The 13,590-nt window shown below is 34.0% G+C and overlaps 8 protein-coding genes and 3 pseudogenes across 11 annotated transcripts, besides 2 other annotated features; 8 read left to right on the forward strand and 3 right to left on the reverse strand.

Moving 5' to 3' along the window:
- The first annotated feature begins 173 nt into the window (after positions 1-173).
- Positions 174-334: a mobile genetic element.
- Positions 335-691: 357 nt separating this feature from the next.
- Positions 692-1,045, forward strand: TVAGG3_0628850 (homeodomain-like family; the record flags this gene model as incomplete). The annotated part of the gene is made up of 1 exon (XM_001303869.1): positions 692-1,045. The coding sequence occupies one exon, from the start codon at positions 692-694 to the stop codon at positions 1,043-1,045; it is 354 nt and encodes a 117-aa protein (XP_001303870.1).
- Positions 1,046-1,828: 783 nt separating this feature from the next.
- Positions 1,829-13,590: part of a mobile genetic element that runs on past the window's edge.
- TVAGG3_0628870 (protein of unknown function, DUF4107 family) lies at positions 2,577-2,831 on the reverse strand (the record flags this gene model as incomplete). The annotated part of the gene is made up of 1 exon (XM_001303867.2): positions 2,577-2,831. One exon carries the CDS (start codon positions 2,829-2,831, stop codon positions 2,577-2,579), a length of 255 nt encoding a protein of 84 aa, XP_001303868.2.
- On the reverse strand, positions 3,339-4,220 carry TVAGG3_0628880 (uncharacterized protein; the record flags this gene model as incomplete). Its single annotated transcript, XM_001303866.1, has 1 exon — positions 3,339-4,220. The coding sequence occupies one exon, from the start codon at positions 4,218-4,220 to the stop codon at positions 3,339-3,341; it is 882 nt and encodes a 293-aa protein (XP_001303867.1).
- On the forward strand, positions 4,270-4,992 carry TVAGG3_0628890 (annotated as a pseudogene). Its single transcript has one exon. A coding segment is annotated over exon 1 (723 nt).
- On the forward strand, positions 5,662-6,155 carry TVAGG3_0628900 (annotated as a pseudogene). The gene has a single exon. A coding segment is annotated over exon 1 (494 nt).
- On the reverse strand, positions 6,416-7,192 carry TVAGG3_0628910 (uncharacterized protein; the record flags this gene model as incomplete). Its single annotated transcript, XM_051240706.1, has 1 exon — positions 6,416-7,192. The coding sequence occupies one exon, from the start codon at positions 7,190-7,192 to the stop codon at positions 6,416-6,418; it is 777 nt and encodes a 258-aa protein (XP_051087293.1).
- Positions 7,210-8,193, forward strand: TVAGG3_0628920 (organellar and viral DNA polymerase type B; the record flags this gene model as incomplete). The annotated part of the gene is made up of 1 exon (XM_051240707.1): positions 7,210-8,193. One exon carries the CDS (start codon positions 7,210-7,212, stop codon positions 8,191-8,193), a length of 984 nt encoding a protein of 327 aa, XP_051087294.1.
- On the forward strand, positions 8,193-10,144 carry TVAGG3_0628930 (annotated as a pseudogene). The gene has a single exon. A coding segment is annotated over exon 1 (1,952 nt).
- On the forward strand, positions 10,213-11,298 carry TVAGG3_0628940 (integrase core domain containing protein family; the record flags this gene model as incomplete). The annotated part of the gene is made up of 1 exon (XM_051240708.1): positions 10,213-11,298. One exon carries the CDS (start codon positions 10,213-10,215, stop codon positions 11,296-11,298), a length of 1,086 nt encoding a protein of 361 aa, XP_051087295.1.
- Positions 11,587-12,552, forward strand: TVAGG3_0628950 (organellar and viral DNA polymerase type B; the record flags this gene model as incomplete). The annotated part of the gene is made up of 1 exon (XM_001303864.2): positions 11,587-12,552. One exon carries the CDS (start codon positions 11,587-11,589, stop codon positions 12,550-12,552), a length of 966 nt encoding a protein of 321 aa, XP_001303865.2.
- Positions 12,739-13,566, forward strand: TVAGG3_0628960 (KilA, N-terminal/APSES-type HTH, DNA-binding family; the record flags this gene model as incomplete). Its single annotated transcript, XM_051240709.1, has 1 exon — positions 12,739-13,566. The coding sequence occupies one exon, from the start codon at positions 12,739-12,741 to the stop codon at positions 13,564-13,566; it is 828 nt and encodes a 275-aa protein (XP_051087296.1).

Genomic DNA, 13,590 nt, shown 5'->3' on the forward strand with positions numbered 1-13,590 from the left:
CTAAGAAACTTGGGGGCCTGGTGTAATGTACCAGGGCCCGAGGCCTCCAAGAGGAAATACTCCAAAGAATTTTAACAGATGCAACTATCTACAATTTTCTATTGATTGTTTTTGAATCAGTAAAAGGAATTGGAGATAGTTGCATCTGGAAGTCGGAATAGAGGAACTCCATAGCTCCATTTCGTAAGGATTGGGAGCTATGGAGCACCTAAAGAGACAGAATGGCTGCCATCTTCTTCTGATCATCAGAGGCTCAAATGGAAAGGGCTCTGTTGATAGGGCTTCAGGAGCTCCATGGATCCCTTTCGTAGTAGTGGGAGTTATGGAGCTCATGTAAAGTCTTAAGGGAAGAGTGTAGACAATGGTCAAAAATTATGGTTTACAAAATTTGAAATTAACAACCCTTCACGCCGATAAAAATGCAAGATCCTGACTCAGAAACATGTTCGTCAACCGCACATAATTATTCTGAGTATGATGCAGCCGATGAAAAATGTAATGAAGAAATCAGCTGTATCAGTGTATCTGATATTGAAACTATAATTTTGTAATTTCTAGAAATAAACAGCTGGTTTCATCACGAATCAAACGAATTAATCAATTCCTGACCGAAAATCCTAATTACCTAAAGAATTTTTCTCCAAAAAAGCTATACATTGCTTTTGAATTATCTAATTATGATATTGAAGAGATGAAAGAAAATTTAATAAGTGAGAGCTTCATTGAAAATCTAAATAATGAGATATATAGAAGAATATCCATAACAAAAATTAATAAAGAGCAAGCAAAGCTAAATCTATCCGAATTACAGATAACATCTCTTGAAGAAAAGAATGGATGGTCTGAATCTGATATTAGATATTTTTTAACGTTAATAAGTCAATATGAAAATCCTGACTTCATTGACTGGACATCAATATCAGAATACTTCTCAAACCAGACAGAAAAATCATGCCAAGCTCTTTATGCAAATCTTATCGAGCAGAAAATCATCCGGCAAAAAAATGAAAAGAACTACATCATTGCAACTAGATTCCGTTACTAAACAAAATGTAAGTAAAATTACATCATTGAGTTTTATAAAAGGCCAACACATTTTTAATGTTGGTAAAACATTGTCACAATATGATAAAAACAGCATGCTCAATCCTATGCCTGGATTTATTGACCCAATAACATATAAACCGATGTGCGTCCCTGCAATTTCTAAAGATAGTTACGTTATTGATTATAATACTTGGATAAAGGTTATTCAAGAAAAGAAATGCAACCCATTCACAAGAAACTATGCTTGTCATTTGCGTGACGATAGGTGTCTTTAAGGAATAGCATTGTGTCATCATAGTGTCTTGAGTTTGATTTTTTCGATTTTGAATTTATTTTGTTAATTTTTCGCACAAAAATTCTATTTAAAATCGAAAAGTAAAACGGCAAACATCTAGTATAATACATAAACAATCTATATACTTAAAATAAAAGATAATTATTTTTTCAATGGTGTCTGAACAAACCGTATGACACTATTCAAAAATTGAAAGAGTCTTGCGGTTTCAAAAGACACCCACAAAATAGACGATAGGGCAGACACCATTGAAATTTACCCAATTCTATATGATTTTACCCTTTAAAAAATTTAAACATAGAAACTGCGATAGAAAGATTTGCATGATACAATGCTATCTAGCATATGATATTATATGTTTATATCAAGTAAATAATGATGCGCTGTCTATCCTATTCAAATAAACATATATTAACATATGCTGATAAATTGTTTTGCATCATGAAAACATTTCTACTTGGTTTATTAAGAAAATTCTACAATCGAAGTTAGTATCCCTATCAAGGGTACGGAGGCACTGCGCGCCTTCTTACCCATTATATGTGAATTTGACACTTTACAAAACCCTTAACGTATATTTTACAACATAAACGACAACACCAATTTAACCTTAAATATTTACAAAACCGCCAACCACTTCACCTCACTAATGTAAAAATAAACGTTCTCACTTACAAAAGTATTGCAACTCCTCCCATTGCTGTGCTTCACATAACAGCTCATAATCTTCTGACTCACTTTCTTCTTCATATAGGTCAAAGTCACTGTCAAAATAAATGTTAGTAAGTTTTGACAAAGCTAATGAAACACGCTTACCGTTTGTATCTATTGCTTGTATAAACTTTCCATTATGTTTGTAGTCATAAACGCTCAAACTAACTTTACCCTTTCTCCCTCGTATCTGATAGAATGTATTTTCACGAGGAACGAAGAACAAGTTCTTGAACTCATGACCGTTGTAGTTTGTTATCTCAATAGTTTTCGTCATTTACATAAAAATAAACTTAAAAATAAACTTAAAAATAAATGATATCACTACCTTCACGCGTATGAAAACATAGCACAAAAATAAATTTAGGTGAAGCGGTGAAATCTCACCTCTTTTTTCACCCGGTTTTTCACCCACAATAAAAAATAAACTTAAAAATAAACGTTGTCAGAGGTGAAAAAATAAATTTAGGTGAAGCGGTGAAATCTCACCTCTTTTTTCACCCGGTTTTTCACCCCGTTGAATTCATTGCTTTATAACTCTCTTCCTTGGTTTCTTTTTAGTTGCTTTCTTTACGTCCGTCTCCAACTTGACTGTCTTTCTTCTTCGTCCATAATGATACCAATTACTTCCACCAGTCAATGGGTCAAATGGTCTTTCGTAAGGGTTTCCATACATTCCATAGGGACCATACGGAAGAACTACTGGTGGAAGTTGTGGAGAAGAAACATTTTCTTTAGTTCCATCGACTCTATTTAAATGTATTGTTTCACCTTTCATCTGGTCATTAAAGTCTTTTGCGTGTTTTGAAAACTCATCGTCCTTTCCTAAAGCATTTTCCGACTCAGTCGCAACCAAATTGGATGCTTTATTTATGAGCCCTATTTTATTTAATCTTAACTTCTTTGCAACCCAGCCCCCAATCTTTCCTTTATTTGCGTCTAATGTCTTTGAAACTCTTCCTCCACTCATTTTATTTACTGCGTCATAAGCTCCAAGTGCTTTTGCTCCAAATGCTAATGCTTTTGTTCCCATTGCGCCTAAAGCTGCCCAAGCTACCATTTACACCATATTAAAATCATCTCTCTTCAATATTATCTCATAAAAGTTCTCGTTACTGGAGAAAGTCAATGAAACATAAACATTCTCACGGGCTTCGCCCTCACCGCTTTGCGGTCTATCTAACTTCTTTCTTATATCATCTATACGCTTCAAAATGTCTGAACAATTGCTAACATCTTCTACAACAGTTATTTCATCATGAATGACTTTCATGAACAAGCTCATTTAATATGCAATTAAAATCATTTCAATAATGAGTCCATCATTTCCATCTTTAGGTAGCACAACATCTTTCATTGAAGAAGGTTCAACAAGTCTTATGTTAAACTTACTGACAAAGTTTGTTATACTATAATGCTTCGGTGGCGAATACATGTAGTTTGAAAGACATAATATAGATTCTTCAGCAAATTCACTTATACTGGATTTTATAACAATGTTCTCACGAGACCAAACGCCACCAATTGAAAAACTTGTAAGCAATCCTGCTGAACCTTCAACTGTAAACGTCGATGGTAACATTCCACGAAGGTCATCTATTGACATCTTTGAGTCACTGAATTTAAATATTTTCTTAAAGCAATCGTCATTATCTAACCATGCAATAGCTTTGAAGTTTTCATTCGAATATACATCTGCTTCATTAAATGTAAAACCTGACTTCTTTGCAGAGACGACTTTAAAATCTATTGCATTTGTTTCAAAATTATATGCTATGGTAACTTCTGAAGGTAATGGGTGTCCTTCTGCTATAAGTTGTTCTTTCAATACCGTTTGAAGCTTTGTGTTAAAAACTTTCATGTCATCTCCTGTGTCTAGGTTCACAAACACAGCAACAGGGAAACTATCTTGCTTCTTTGTTTCATCATTATATCTCAAAACATTAAAGTTCTTCAATAATATTGTTCTTCCTGCTGGAATACTTCGAACCTGTCTGATTTCAATAGCTTTCTCACCTCCTACATACTCTACCCAGTGTCTTGGATATTCATAAGTATACTGACTTTCTTGAATTTTGGTTGGTTTCATCATAACGTGTTCATAGTATATCTTTATACTCTTGTCAGTTAGACTCGGTGCTATGTTCTGAATATTTCTGACTTGCATTTTTAATGGAGATAAAATGAAGCATTTAATACATGACGTAGATGAAGACATGAATGAAACTACAGACAAACTTAACTCTTCTCTTATTCTTCCTTTCAGCAAAGATTATGAATTCTGTTCAAATGGTGTGTATTTCTATTGTGGAAAGATGGGGTCAGGAAAGACATTTAACCTCATTCGTCATATACTCATAACAGAGCGTTTAGGTCAAGATTCATATTATGACCAAATCATTATATCAGCAACTTCAGACTCTATGGACTCAACAGCGAAAACATTCATGAGTAAAGTTCAAGCATCTGTCGTTAAAGTTCCAGACAGTGAACTCATTGAATTTCTTCAACGTTACATTCGACGTAAGAGAAAATATTATGCCATCGTAGAGTTCATACAGTCAGGAATGCAAAAGACCTCTGAGGAGATGGAAAGAATTATTGACAAACACCACTTACGTCAGTACTCAGGAGTTTACGATATGAAACGACTTACAAACTACATTCTGTCAAAACTTTCAAAATACCCCTTCAAAAAGTATCCTTCAAACACTCTGCTCGTTTGTGACGACTTCGCCGGAAAAGGTTTAGTGTCAAAGCCTGACTCGCCATTAGCTAACATCATTACTAAAGTCAGACATTACACTTAACTGTAGCAATACTTATGCAAACATGGCGTTTTCTTGCTTTAAACATAAAACGTCTCATAACTGACTTCGTTATCTTTCAAGGTTTCTCACGTTATGATATTGAACTCATTTGGAAACAGTCAGGTATAACATTACCTTTTGAAGAAATTTGGGAAGCATATAAGTCTCTCATCTCTCCTCGTTCATACCTTGAGATTCATATCATGACTAATACCATTAAAGTCAAAATATTCCATGGGAACGACCAACATTGTTTTAAAGTTTAACTTCAATTGACTGATGGTAAACAAATTCCATGCATCTCTGTCGCCATTTCTGTTAATATTTTTGCTGTCATTCATATCATCCACTTCCCCATCCGTTAGCTTTTGAGGATATGCGTTAGAATAGCTGTTCTTAAATGAAGGCTTTTCACCTTTGAGAGCATAAACTCTATAACTTTCTGCATACTTTATGTTTGAACCTCCTGAGCCATCATTGACATAAATTTTTATAGGTTCCACCCTTTGTTCATGTTCCTGCTTCTTCCCTTAGCTCTTTTGTTCAGTAGTTCTACATCTTTATACACAGCACCTGTCTCAGTGAATTCAACAATATTTTCATTCGTTAGCTTTACATTCAAACCCTTGTCGAGTATATTGTTCATTTCATACATATAAAAGGTTTTTATTCTATATGAAATGAGAAGCAAATCCATCTTAGCTGGTGCCGTTAATGTTCCAATTGAACCAACATCAAATGTTGACTCACGAACGACAAACAATATTGTCATAAAGAACTATAGTTCAGAGTGTTTGAAAGAAAAAGAACCAGAACTTAAGTCGGTGAATTTAAACTCAGCTTCAAACGCTAACGCTACATCAGATGTTAAGTTAGAGTATCCACCACTGGACCAAATTCTTTCAAGAGAAGCCAACGACAATCCTTACACAAATGTTCAAACAAATCCTTCAGATAACGTAGACCATTACCTTCTTCAGTTATATCAAACTATCTTACTCAAAGACGATAAGAAGCTTTTGACAAATCTTATAAGTAAGAACCAAATAATTCTAACAAAGGAGGACCTTGAAAATATTATATCACGAATAACAGGAAAGCAATGTGTCATTGACTATCTCGACCCTGAAATCGAATGCTGTGGTCAAACGCCAATATTCATGAAAATAGGTAACATCCGCATCATTGAAATACCAGGTACTCTAGGAGTTGAGTTTAAGTATAGATATTCGAACGAGTATACAAAACTATCTACTTACTATAAGCTTTGTTTGAAATATGTTTTAGTAAATTAAAGCAGTCAGTTAGTCAAAAAAAATTCAAGTTAGCAATTTGTAATATCTATCCAAAACTTCTTCAACACTATTGAACTCATCTTCATAATGCAAACCTAATCTTATTGACTTGGTGCAGTTCTCACTAACACAATATAGCGCTTTGCTCTCGGCGCCTTTGACGCCTTTTTCTGTTCTCTTGACTGACTTAACTAACTCATTTGTTTCATCAAACAGCAACAACCAAAGTTCATGACCTAATACATAACATTCATACTTTATATTTTTAGCTCTGAGTTCTCTTGTAAGCCGTTGCATTTAATATTTTCTAAAAAGTCAACTTCAACAGTCATTCGCACTGGTGCCTTCAGTACTACGGGCTCGCCTTGAAAGTCAACTAGTCTGAATTGCATGTCTTTCAAATTATGAGGACTAATGCGAACCCATTTACCTAAATGAGTTGCTATGACAGGAACGTTTGGAATGAACATTGAATTTACTTCATAACAGAAAGACTTATATTCTACTGAACCTTTACTATTAACTCCTGAAATACCTGTGACATTAGCTATTTTTGACTCAATGTACAAACAATTGCCATAACATACGTATGGAACAGATTTCATCTCAATCGTTTTGTCAACACTTTTCAAAGGAAATGTCATATGGTATGCTCCCAGAATCAATTGAACTCTATGACTCATTCGTGTTATCTTAAACTCCTTCACATAACTGAACTTCAAAACTCCTGCAATAAGTTTAACATTCATTAAGTTTTCTCCGTTATCCTTGTTTATTGTAGTATTTATGAGAGCATTTAACACTCCAGCTAATGTTTCCATCTTATATTCTACATTATTGTGAAATCTTATTTCGTGCTTCTTTCCATCTATTTCAAGCTCCATGAAATCTGTTTCGTCAGTTATAACGAATGAAGCAATAGTATTAAAGTCAACCATTCTGAATGCAAGTGCCTCATTCTGTAGACCTAAGTTTGTTTGTAGTTTTACTGTCCCGTATTCGTTCGGGTCTGTACTTTGCAAATAGAACAACATTTTATTCTCATTAAAATATGAGTATAGCTGCATATGCGTATGAAGCTGACAAAGCTAAACGTTTATATTTTGGTCAATACTCTCTCACACTTACTGACAAATATATTGTTATTTCTGATGGAAATACTGAGAAATATATAACATGGAAGGACTATGAAAAGTTTGACCCAATTTTAACTTCATGCACTATGCCATTCATTGAAAATGGTGAAATCGTCATGAAAGATAACACAACTGTCTCAAAGTCTGTTCGTGATATTTTAGACTACTTGCTTCATTTGGGTCCTACAGGATTTGACCCATATACAACTCAATGTCAAGTACCATTCATAAACGACTCAGCAGAAATAAAACTCAAAACGTCAACAGTAGATGAATCAATTGCTGACTCATTGACAAAACTTCTTGATATAATAATGAGGTTCAATACATTCAAAACAACATATGAAACCTTTAAGAAAAATTATGACGATTTCTTTAAAATTACATACATCGAGCCTACTGCTCCTCAAACACCAGACTATGCATGTCTTAAAATAAACGCTGCACGGACACAAGTTAGAACACTGACTTTTGACGGAGATAATATCGTTAGAGGCGTTACATCTGGAGACACATTACTTACGAAAGAATACTTAAAAAGTCATATCAGTGATTTTGTGAAAATAGAACAAAGTGGAGGAGGTAAGAGTTGGTTAGGGTGGTTGTTTGATTTATTTTCAGCAGGTGCAACAACTGCATCTCTTATAACCATGCAAAGTGAGATAGACGCACTTTGGACTTTTCTTGGTGGCATAGATAGCATGAAGTTTTATGTTGAGTTTGCTAAATTGCATGGAAATACAGGAAGTTTCTTTGACGGTCTCAAAAATTTATGGGGTAAAGTAGCAAATAATACAAAGAAACTAACTAACTGGGCACTCAAACGTAAAGTATGTTCGACGGACTTGCTTACAACCCTCGTCTCGGAATTATTGAACCAATTAATTTACATCCTTTAATGGCAGCAAGAGATTTAGATGAAGAAGGAGAAGGAGGACAAGTGGTTCAAACAATTGTTGAAAATCTACTGAATATATATCCTGAGTTTGAAGAAGTTTTAACAGCAACAAACACAACAATTCGTGAAAACAGTATAGCGTTTAACACTGAAGATAATATTTTAGACTATATGTTCATTGTTTTAGGTCAGTTAGCTAAGACAATAAAAGAGAAAGGTATTGACTCAGTCATAACAGTTGAAGATGTAATGTTAAGAAAGACTTTTGCCTCATTGTTTCAAGAACCAAAAGAAGTAGTTAGTCTTTATGAAGTTTTGAACGCAATGCTGACAAAAATAAATGAAAGTGGCACTGGTGACATAAGTGAAGCAAAAGTTGTTGAACTTCTTTCACAAAAAGCGGACAAAGACCATGTTCATTATATAAGTTCAGATGAACAGATTATAACGGACTACCACGGATATTTAACACAGGATGAAAAGTGAAGACGAAAGATGTTAATGAAAGAAGATATAAATTCATTCGTGCTAAAGGTTATGACATACACTGTACTGTACAGTATGACACAGGTATAGCACCAGAAGCATTTGGTTATAACGCTGAAATTTATGCCTCTAGTTTCTTTGTTAACGGTGTATTAGTTGAACCAAGATTTACTTTGAGAGTTAAGGCAAAAATAACTTTTGAAGATGCTATTAAAAGTAAAGCTGACAAAAATGAACTTGACGCAATGAACAAAGTTTTGAAATCTCATAAACACAATATCTCCGATATAAAGGAACTTCAAACTTCTTTAGACAGTAAAGCAGACAAAAATCATACACATGAATCCTTCACTACTGTTAGAGCAGACGACATAATATTGAACTATACCCTTGGTTCAAGTGCACCTTTAGAGAATCCAAGTACAAGCGTAAAAGATACTCTTAACAATTTAGATAACAAATGCACTAATATTGAAGGACATGTCAGAAACTTTGAAACACATGAACTACCAGCAATGTTAGATAAGAAAGCAGACAAAAATCATACACATGAATTCTTCACAACTATTAGAGCTGATGAGATAATATTGAATTGGGCTATTGCTTCATCAAGCATGCGTGATGAAGATATGCACACTAACCTAAGAGATATGGTTGTTGATTTAGCCAATAAAACCGACAAAATATATGTAGATGAAGAATTAAATCGTTATGATACAAAAGCAATGAGTTATACAGAAGAAGCAAAGGAATGGGTAGATGAAAATTATGCAAAGAAGTCGGAAGTAAATGATAAAATTAATGGAAAAGCTGATAAAGAGCATGTGCATGAAGAATTTCAAACAATCAGGATTAAAGAAATTAATGCATACATTGAAGAAGTAACAAAAACAGGAAGAGACAGTACACCTTTGGTTGAACAAAATATTTATCCTCCTACTTTTCCTAATGGTTTAATAACAAACAATATAAATATTGTAGACGGCGATGGATTTATAAATGTTAAACATGAACTTCAAACAATGAAGACTCAGATTCTTGAAACCATATATCCTATAGGCTCTATTTATACGTCAATGAACTCAACAACTCCGGCAAGTGTTTTAGGTTTTGGTACATGGCAACAGATTGTAGATAAATTCCTCTATTGTGCTAACTCTTCAAAGCAAACAGGAGGTTCAAAGAAAATTTTAGAAGCAAATCTTCCACCACATAAGCACACAGGAACTACAAACTTTTCTGGCGATCATAGCCACTCATTAAGAGACCACCCATTATACAACTCAGACTATGAAGCTGGCAATGACGTTTTATCTCCATCTTATAACAATTCAGCAAAAAAGACTTTTCGACCAACTGAACCAGGAGGAAATCATTCACACACTTTCACAACAAATCCAACAGGAAGTGGTGCAGATTATATGCCACCAGTTATGACTGTATTCGCATGGTACCGCGTTCAATGAACGCGCTTGAGCCTTGACTCAAAGTGTCTAGACTTACCGCGTTCAATGAAATCTTTATTTTTACTTAAATGAGTTTGAAAGAAGTATTCGAACAACATCCATGGAAATCATTTAAGAAATTCAATGAAGCTGCAAAAAGTTGGGGATTTACTAACAGAGCTGAAGTGAAAAGGTTCTATGACAAAAATGTTGTACATCAAACAAAAATAAATCCTTACGACTACTTTTTACCAATTTACTCCAACACTCCAGACGCATACCAATATGACACTCTCATTCAAAGCAGAAAAGGAGGACATAAACCATTCCTCATCTTCATAAATGTTAACACTCGTAAAGCATATGCATATCCAATGAGGAACAAAGGAACTCGTGAAGTGTTAAGAGTTTTACAAAAGTTTGTAGCAGAACATAACCCAAGTACTTTAACATCAGACCAAGACGGTGCATACCTCAGCAATGAAATCACAGAATTTCTCATTAAGCATAACATAACTCACTACACTACTGAAGACCATAACCATAACATACTCGGTATCATTAACCGCTTCATAAGAACGCTCAGAGATTTAAACCAAGAGCGAGACTTTACCGAAGAAACAATGAAACACTTTCTCGAAGTATATAATTCCTCAACACATTCTACAACAGGACATACACCAAATTCAATGACACAACAACAAGAAGAAAAGTATATACAAAAGAAACGAAGCCAAACACAAAATATCAGAAATTCAACACAATTTACCCTCATTCCTGGTACAAAAGTTCGTGTAGTTCTTGACGACAAACCATTGACAAAGAAACGTTTAAGGTTAAATCGAAATTATTATATCGTAGACTCTACGCAAGGTAATGGATATCTTATAAAAGCTGCTGACGACTCCATAGCATTTTATCCTCGTCATAAATTAGTCGAAAGTAGTAATGGCAAACTTGCTGAAACCATTGACGAAGCAAAGCGAGGAGTGGTTATTGAAATACTTGGCTACAACATAAACGATGACACTTATAAAGTAAGATATGAAGGAAGCGTTGAAGATGTTATACCATCTAAGAACTTGAGAGAGTCAAAGCCAACTCATCTGGGTCCATTAGAGCGGGAGTACTGGAAAGATAAAAATATGCCAGAAAGAATAAGAAAATTCATTTAAACTTTTTCATTAGATGTAAATCAGACATGAACGAGAACAGTCATGATATCATTAATGGTGCCATGAATTTTATATATTAATGTTTTCATAAATACTGTAAATTTACGTCAAAAATGATTTTTAGGTGAAGAGGTGAAATTTCACCTAATTTTTCACCCGGTTTTTCACCCTCAGCCGCTAAGTGGCGAGATGATCCGTGGGATCTCGTGAATTTTCATGAATTTCCTTAAGATAGAAAAAAATAAAGTTAGTTTTATTTTTATTTATTTTTTATTTTGTATAAAAGATATGATTTCAACAATCGGCACAACAACAATTCAAGCCGCGAACGGCGGGACTCTGTCCACAACTACAGCACCAAATTCATTAGTCATGAATCCTACGTCAATGTTGGTAGAGATGAAAGGCTTTATTCCTTCTTCATATACTTTTGAAACAGAAATCCAGAAGATAAAGCAAGAACTTTTAACAAGTAATTTAGACTGTAGTGCGAAAGATGAAACAAATGAACAATATCTTTATGAAATGCAGGACCTCATCGACCATTTGCCTAAATTGCCTGAAATCCAACAACAAAAGCTCACTATTCCTGAATTCGATGAAATAGAAGTAAAAACAACCGACTCAGTAGAAATAAAGAAGTTCATACGTAAAGTAAATTATGAATTCCTCGGTTTTCATTGCAACCATAAGGTTATGGACAAAGATTGCGATATGGTATATAAGAATGTTTCTGACATATATAAATCTGAAGAATTTAAGACCTACGACAACTTTGTTTCGTTAGTTGCTGAATGTGTATGGCAGATAAGAAATAAAGATAAAAGATGTAAAATATGGAATGGACAAATAAAACCAACAACTTTTGAGTTAAAGAAAACCATTGACGCCTTAGTTATTTTAGCTGGTAAGGTTTCAATGTATAACGCAAAAATGAATCCGCAATGTTCAAAATGTAAGGCAGCAATAAGAAAATATAACTACTCAGTCAAAGAGATAGAAAGAATGCGAAACGACTATGCAGACTTAAAGAAAGAAGCAGAAAAGCCAGCAGAAGATAAAATGGATATGTTGGCATTTCTTAATAAAAACTATCCAACAGCAGAAGATTTCCTTCTGTCTGACGTCAAGAAGAAATATAAAGAGACTTTCGGCGTTGGTAAAAATTTTGATATCCTCAGCGAAGAAATAGAAGCTACAAAACTGTTTAGGATTTCAAATATACATCGTACAATTCATGTAAAACGCTTGTGAAAAAAGAGGTGAAAAATTAGGTGAAATTTCACCTCTTCACCTAAAAATATATTTTTGCTGAATTCAGCACAAAATTCTGAGTAAAATGACATATGGCACGTGTCAAACCGTTGAGTTTTCACAAATTTTAAAAATAACGTTAGTTTTATTTTTATTTATTTTTTTATTTTGTATGTAAAGACAGTAATGACAACATTAGAGAACACAACAATTGCTATCGTTCATGAAGCCATAAATGAAGAATACGAGTACATACAGTATAACAAACAATTGAGACTCATTCGTTCTGTCAAAGATGATATGTACCAGGTGCAGAGTATAATGAATGCTCTTCGTTCTACAAAGCAAGCATATCATTGGTTTGAAAACCAACAGACAAAAGAACTTTTAGAAGAATTTCCTCATATGATTGCTTCCCTCGGAAAACCGAGAGAAGAGATTCCGTACGAAAATCGCAAGAATTTGGCTCCTGGTTTGAAAGGTTATTATATTCATAGACTTTTAGTAAATGCTGTAGCAATGTGGGCTTCACCTCGTTATGCTTGTTATATTTTCATGATGTTAGATGAACTATATAAAGCAGAACGTGAAGATATGGAAATGAAACTTCAAGCAAAAGATGAAGTCATTGAATCCAAAGACAAAAGCATACAGAAAAGAATACCACGTTCAGTACCAAAAGGAAAGGAAAAGAGTTATAAGTATATGATATATACTGAAGAGTTGGAGAAAGACGAAGATAAAGATATGGTTATGTTGCATTTAGTGAGAAGAAACAACAAGAGCTTTTATGACCTCGCTAAAATATATAAATCTGACAGAAACTGGTTCTATCGTGAAAACTTACCGATTTCAATGACACCTAATGAAGATGTTAAACAGATAGTTCAAGACACACTTCCTCAAACACATTATGATATTAGAGGTTGCACAATACTTACATTCAAAGAAGACTTAACATTACTGAAAGAAAAGATAACAGAATATTTCGACAACTTCAAAGAGGAAGAATGAACAAAAATAATTTTTTTGTTCAAT

The sequence above is a fragment of the Trichomonas vaginalis genome, chromosome III (assembly GCF_026262505.1).
Source record: "Trichomonas vaginalis G3 chromosome III, whole genome shotgun sequence".
Taxonomy (NCBI): domain Eukaryota; phylum Parabasalia; order Trichomonadida; family Trichomonadidae; genus Trichomonas; species Trichomonas vaginalis.